General features: G+C 37.4%; 2 protein-coding genes across 8 annotated transcripts in view; one reads left to right on the plus strand and one right to left on the minus strand.

The window, feature by feature from the left end:
- LOC107643408 (cysteine synthase) overlaps window positions 1–1,601 on the minus strand; it is a 6,900-nt gene extending 5,299 nt beyond the window's left edge. For 2 of the 5 annotated variants that reach the window (XM_016347052.2, XM_016347051.2), the window contains exons 1-2: window positions 263–685; window positions 76–178 (exon numbers count right to left, since the gene is read on the minus strand). Coding sequence is in view for 3 of the 5 variants with exons in the window: in XM_016347051.2 (XP_016202537.1) it covers window positions 76–176 (101 nt within the window). In the remaining 2 variants the exon portion in view is untranslated. Of the gene's footprint in view, window positions 1–75; window positions 687–965 lie in introns of those variants that run through there. The other 3 variants (XM_021123562.1, XR_002362747.1, XM_021123563.1) reach the window with 3 other exon arrangements.
- On the plus strand, window positions 3,620–6,598 carry LOC107643405 (probable rRNA-processing protein EBP2 homolog). 3 transcript variants are annotated; one of them, XM_016347047.2, is made up of 2 exons: window positions 3,620–3,730; window positions 5,653–6,598. In XM_016347047.2, the coding sequence occupies exon 2, from the start codon at window positions 5,658–5,660 to the stop codon at window positions 6,525–6,527; it is 870 nt and encodes a 289-aa protein (XP_016202533.1). In that variant the 5' UTR covers window positions 3,620–3,730; window positions 5,653–5,657; the 3' UTR covers window positions 6,528–6,598. The 3 variants fall into 3 exon arrangements, with proteins under 3 accessions (XP_016202533.1, XP_016202532.1, XP_020979223.1); XM_016347046.2 differs by having other exon boundaries at window positions 3,686–3,822; XM_021123564.1 differs by having other exon boundaries at window positions 3,702–3,838.

The following is a 6,604-nucleotide window of genomic DNA, read 5'->3' on the forward strand; positions in this document are numbered from 1 at the left end:
ACATAGTATTTTTTTATTAACAAATGTGTATATGACTTTACTTTTATATAAACAACAATTAACAACAACAATCACCTAGTCAAAGTCTTCAAGTAAAGGGAAGCTTGTTCATGATTGTTGAATTCCTCCTCTCGGGATGTCAACAGAGAAGAGGAAGCAGCGTGACCAATCATCATATCTCAAAATAGAAACATACAAGACACAATCTAATGAGGACTTTCATTTGAAGTTTAACTGAAGTGTGAACCAAATAAATACTCACAGCGTGAAGCAGTGGCCTAATGATTGGGACCAAAACCAATTGTAATTTAATTGAGTTGCTAGTGGGACGATTGAGTTTTCCATTAATAGAATATGTTATCTTTTCAAATGACTGAAATCAGAATGGGCCCTCTTTGTTGTCTTGGCACGGCCATGGGTAGCTTTAGATAAGGAGATACCAAAGCATGTACAACGAGTGGCTACAAAAAGACACTGCCCACTAGAACTAGTGGAAGTTATTTTTTTATAATAAACTTTTATAGCAAATAACAACCTTTATTGGCCATATGTGTAACTGTTAACTTGTCATGTGTGTAACAACAGAACAAAAACACAAAAACAATTAGCAAATTAACAAGTTCAGAATAACAGTTAAAATTTACTAGAAGAACACTAATGCAAGTGGAATCATCATGCTAATATGTTTTCTGCAAAGATGCTATTTGTGCAGCTAAAATTTCCTAATTACAAAGATCCAATTATTCTAATTTCACATGCAATCAACTTACTAAGTTTCTAAAAGCTAAAAATTATAAAACCTATATGGTTAAAGCATTTCATCAAACATGTTGAGTGCGGTAAAATTAAAACGAAAGAAGAGAATTCAAAGCTTAATATCAATGTGATAGAGAAGAGAACATAACTATTGTAACTTTAATTCAGGCTATGAAAAAATTCAAACTACTACCAAATCAAATAGTTACTTATTGTAATGGAAATCAGAAATTGCAGAGTTTGAAGCAGAGTATTGGTGTTGTGTGAGTGTATTGTATGGTGGCGGGTTTAGGGAACTCATGGCAAAAGAGAGCCGTTCGAAGGCTAGGTGGAGCGCGCGGGTTGGTTGCAGAGTTTGAAGCAGAGCAACGTGGCTTCCAGACGAACGCCAATGCGAACTTGAACGGTGAACGGCGAGTGAACGCGAACAGTGAACGCCGAGCGAACATGAACGGCGAAGAACGCGAACGAAGACGACAGCTGAACGAAAACCCGAACATGAACGGCACACAAACGGCGACGGAAGCGCGGCTGAGCAGACAAAGACGACGGACGCCGAGCTCGAGGAAGCAGCCGCGATCGGTGACAGCGAACAGGGGTTGAAGACTTGGAGCACGAGGGAAGCTAGATAGACGGACGGATGGCAAACTTTGAGTGCGACGGACGGCGGCAGTATGCAACTCCTTGCGGCTGTGGTGTAGGCTTACAGTGCTAGGGTTTTTTGGCTGGGTTTGTGTGATTTCTTTCTGAATGAAAGAAAAGAAAGGGAGAAAGAAACGAAGGAGCTTCCGTTTTTGTGTAAACCGGGCGGGTTCTGGTTCGGTCCGACCGGTCGGTTTAATGATTTTTCACCGGTTTTTTAAACTGATTTATGTCTGACCAGACCGTTAATGTTGTTGGTTTGCAGTTGAATCAGTCTGATTGGTCGGTTCGGTCCAATTTTCAGAACATTTACTTATAGTATCCCTTTGAGGGTGTGTGTAGTTGGGAGAATTATAAATAATTCCTAGAAATTTTATGATGGAAATATTATATTCCTATGTTTGGTTCAATGTTTGAAAAGCTATTCTCAAGCAAATTGATTCCAGAGAATCAAAATACCATAGTTGTAAGAACCGAACCGGTGATCAAACCGCTCAGACTACTGGTTCATTAGTTTATTAGTTTAACCGATAAATTACTAGTTGAACCGGTAAAATCGATCCTACGTAAATAAAAAATATAAAATAGACAACTAATACAAAAATAGACATAAAATTAGTTAGTACTACTACACTAGTATCTTAATTTGATATAATAAGAATAACAATCCATAATATTAATAAATTTCAATACTAGTATCAAAACAAATAACTTTAATAATAACATTAACATTGAAATAGATAAAGTAAATTAATAAATTTTTAGTAAAGTTTATATTTCTATTAATAATGGTACATAATTAAAAATATAATTAATTCAAAAGATAGAGAATATAAAATTAAAATTAAAATACATTTATAAAATTATTTAATTTAAGAGTTCACTGTATATTTAATCTTTGTCATTAAAAATTCTAAGAAACATAGTGGCATAGTGGTAAGGCGGAGGCAAAGTAACCAACAAGTCCCTTGTTTGAACCTTCACTCTAGCATTTTGGACTTTTCCAAAATAACACATGCTAATAGGTTGACAAGTGGCACGCTAAGGACTGTACGTCGTAGTGGACCACATGTGGAGATGCGCTGCTATGGAGCACCATAGAGTGACAACTAAACCAAACCGGTAGGATCAATTTCTGTCGATTCTTACCGATTTAACCGATTTTTACCGGTTCTCATCGGTTCATGTCATTTTTTAACCTTAAACGGTCCGAAAGACGAACCGAATCGATTTGTAGTCCGGTTCACCAATTTTTCGGTCGAACTAGTCGGTCCGATTTGGTTTTTACAACTATACAAAATACCATCATTTCAATTTTCACCTTTTCCATGGGTATGTTTGATTCCTATAGGAATGGAATCTGAATAATAAAGTAATACTTGAACCACACACATCCTGAATGTGATTGTTGTTTTAAGGCAAATGGGTATATAATTTTTAGGTTCTATGTTCCGGTAATTTGAAAATATCAAGTACTTTAGTTTATTTTTTATTGAAGCATCATATTGTTTTGTTTCTTATTTTATGTTTTTGGTGATATGAAAAGAAGAGTAGTTTGAATTATCCTATGCCGCTCTGATATTGTATGTGTTATTATAGTTATAGTTGTCCCAAATCATTAATTTGTTAAGCAGAATATGTAGGATTCTTGTCCTCTGTGTTTTCACCAATGTTTTGAAAATCAGACTTGACTGACCGATTGGATCGGTTCAACCAAGAACTGGCAATATTAACGGTCCGATCAGACATGTAAAACCTTTATTTAAAAAACCGATAAAAAACCGTTAAATCTGCCAAGAACCGGGCGGTCGGACCGAACCAGAACCTGCCCAGTTTACACAAAAGCGGAAGCTCCTTCGTTTCTTTCTCCCATTCTCCCTTTCCTTCATTCAGAAAGAAATCACACAAACCCAGCCAAAAAACCATAGCACTGTAAACCTACACCACCGTCGCAGGAGTGGCATACTGCCGCCGTCCGTCGCACTCAAAGTTCGCCATCCGTCCGTCTATCTAGCTTCCCTCGTGCTCCAAGTCTTCAACCCCTGTTCGCTGTCACCGATCGCGGCTGCTTCCTCGAGCTCGGCGTCCGTCGTCTTTGTCTGCTCAGCCGCGCTTCCGTCGCCGTTTGTGTGCCGTTCACGTTCGGGTTTTCGTTCAGCTGTCATCTTCGTTCGCGTTCTTCGCCGTTCACATTCGCTCGGCGTTCACCGTTCGCGTTCACCGTTCGAGTTCGCATTGGCGTTCGTCTGGAAGCCACGTTGCTCTGCTTCAAACTCTGCGACCAACCCGCGCGCTCCACCTAGCCGTCGAGCTGCTCTCTTTTGTCGCCGCCGTGAGTTCCCTAAATCCGCCACCAGACAATACACTCACACAACACCAATACTCTGCTTCAAACTCTGCAGCTTCTGATTTCCATTACAATAAGTAACTATTTGATTTGGTAGTGGTTTGGATTTTTTCACAGACTGAATTAAAGTTACAATAGTTATGTTCTCTTCTCTATCACATTGATATTAGGCTTTGAATTCTCTTCTTTCGTTTTAATTTTAACGCACTCAACATGTTTGATGAAATGCTTTAACCATATTTTTGGTAGGTTTTATAATTTCTAGCTTTTAGAAACTTAGTAAGTTGATTGCATGTGAAATTAGAATAATTGGATCTTAGTAATTAGGAAATTTTAGCTGCACAAATAGCATCTTTGCCGAAAACATATTAGCATGATGATCCCACTTGCATTAGTGTTCTTCTGGTAAATTTTAACTGTTATTGTGAACTTGTTAATTTGCTAATTGTTCTTGTGTTGTTGTTCTCTTGTTCTTCTGTTACTTTTAATTTTTTTTGTTTTTGTTGTGATTTTCTGTTCTTGTTTTAAGCTGTGATTGAAGGTTCTTTGGTTTGGGTATTCTTCACTTTCCTGTAAGCTTAGCTTTTAATTCTTTGAGCATACACGTATCAAATCATTGTTTTCAGCAATGGTGATTTTTAGATTTTTTTTGGGTTGCTTTGTTTTAAATGTTCCAATTATTGTTGTGTTTTTGCTGTGATTTAAATGTTCTTTTGTTTCTTTTTTTTTTTTTCGAATGCCCAGTCAGTACTTGGTTGACTGGTTTTGCTCACTGATTGTATTTGATGATAAATTTTAAATTTATAACTCTATTACTGCTTTACTGTCTGTTTCTGTAGTTAAATTTTATTAAAGTTTCTTGAATTTGCACTGCCTATGTTACTGATTTACTGTTCCTTCATTGCTTTTTGTTGTTGTTAATCATTGTGATGAGCTTTGTTAAAATTGGGTTGAAAACTGTTAATCTTTCTTCATTTTTCACTGTTCTAACTTCTGTTCTTATTAAAAAATTTGCAATTGGATATCTTTTGATTTATTATATGCTTCATGTTTTCATTGTTCTGTTCTTATGAAGAAAAAATTTGCAATTAGTGATTGTATGATTCATGTTTTGATTGTTCTGTTATATAAAAAATTCTGTTTTCATTCTTTTCTTCATTGTTTGGTTGCACTGTCCCTGTTCTTGATCTCCGCCGACTTGCTACGCCTCCTCCGTGTTGGATTTTTTTTGTTTCAGGCTTTGTTGTGTTTTTGTTTCAGCCTCTGTTGTGTGTTTGTTTCAGGCTCTGTTGTGTGTTTATTGTGCAACACTATCATTTTTTGTTTTACTTTTTGACTTAGCTACATTAAGACAATATTCTCTATCTTTAACTTGTGCATTGTAATTCAATCCAAGCTATTTTTAATGGAAGTATAATTATGTTAACTATCAACAAATTTGCAGCAAGTTATTGCATATTTTGATGATTAATTACATTTAGTTGGTGATATTTTATTTAGGGTTTTAAATTTCAAAGATATTTAGGATGTTTATTTATAATTTATTATTTTATTATGGAATGGTTTTTTCGGTTGAACCATGGTTAGACCGGTTGGACCAATAAACCAGTGAACCAGTGACTAGAACGGTTTGATGACTGGTCCGGTTTTCAGAACCTTGGTTTCCACTAAGTTATGTATGTTAGCATTTAACTGGTTTGCGTGGCATGTGTATCTCAAGTTATGTTCTGCTATTGATGCAATACATGCTTCCCTCTTTCTGGGTGCTGGGTGTTTATACCTTGCACAGTCTCCTATTTTCAATGAAGTTCTGTTTAGCCAAAGTACAAGAACCAAATTGATAGTTATAAATGCTAGACTGCAATATTTTGCTCTAAAATGAAGTTTTCCCCCAATTTTTTCTATAGGTTGAATGGAGGAGCATTTGGTAAATGATGAAACCACCATTGGTGGTGAAGCTGAAGATCGTAATGAGGAAATGTTTGCATCAGAATCAGAATCTGACGAAGATGTGAAATTAACTGAGCCCTTGAAAACTGCAGTTTATAACAGAGATGCTGTGTTGGATAAACTTGGAGACATCAGTTGGCCAGAGAACGTGGGATGGATTCACACACTCTCCATTGATATTGATCAAGAGCAAGAAGTAGATGTCAATGATGACTTAACACGTGAGCTTGCATTTTACAACCAGGCATTTGAGGGAACAAAGCAGGCATATCAGAAACTCCAGTCAATGGGTCTCCCTTTTCTGAGGCCTCCAGATTATTACGCCGAAATGGTGAAGACTGATAACCACATGCAAAAGGTGAAAGGACGTGTACTGGCAGAGAAGCGGAAGATGGAAGAGGCTGAAGAGAGAAGAAAGGCTAGGGAGGCCAAGAGGTTGGCGAAAGAGATTCAAGCCCAGAAGATGAAAGAACGGGCCAAGCAGAAAAAGCAGGACATTGAATCTGTTAAGAAATGGAGGAAACAAAGGCAACAGAGTGGGTTTGCTGACAATGGCAATGATGCGGATTTGGGTTTTGACTTTGAGGATGGGAAGTCATTTGAGAGGTCAAAGGGCAAAAGGCCGGGAGTGTCTCCGGGTGATCGGTCAGGAGGGAAGGGGAAGCAAGCCTTTGGAAAAGGAAAGACACAAAAGAAAAGAGAATTTAGGAATTCCAAATTCGGTTTTGGAGGCAGGAAGGGAATGAAGAAGCAGAACACCGCTGACACGACTTATGATGTTAAGGGATTCAACAAGGGCGAAGGCAAAGGAAATAAGAAGAGAAAGAGGTAAAAATAATGTAAAATACACCCATTTCTTATATGTTTCTCGAGGGATGGATATTATGGTATGTGCCGATGGTGGTGGTT

The sequence above is a fragment of the Arachis ipaensis genome, chromosome B05 (assembly GCF_000816755.2).
Source record: "Arachis ipaensis cultivar K30076 chromosome B05, Araip1.1, whole genome shotgun sequence".
Taxonomy (NCBI): domain Eukaryota; kingdom Viridiplantae; phylum Streptophyta; class Magnoliopsida; order Fabales; family Fabaceae; genus Arachis; species Arachis ipaensis.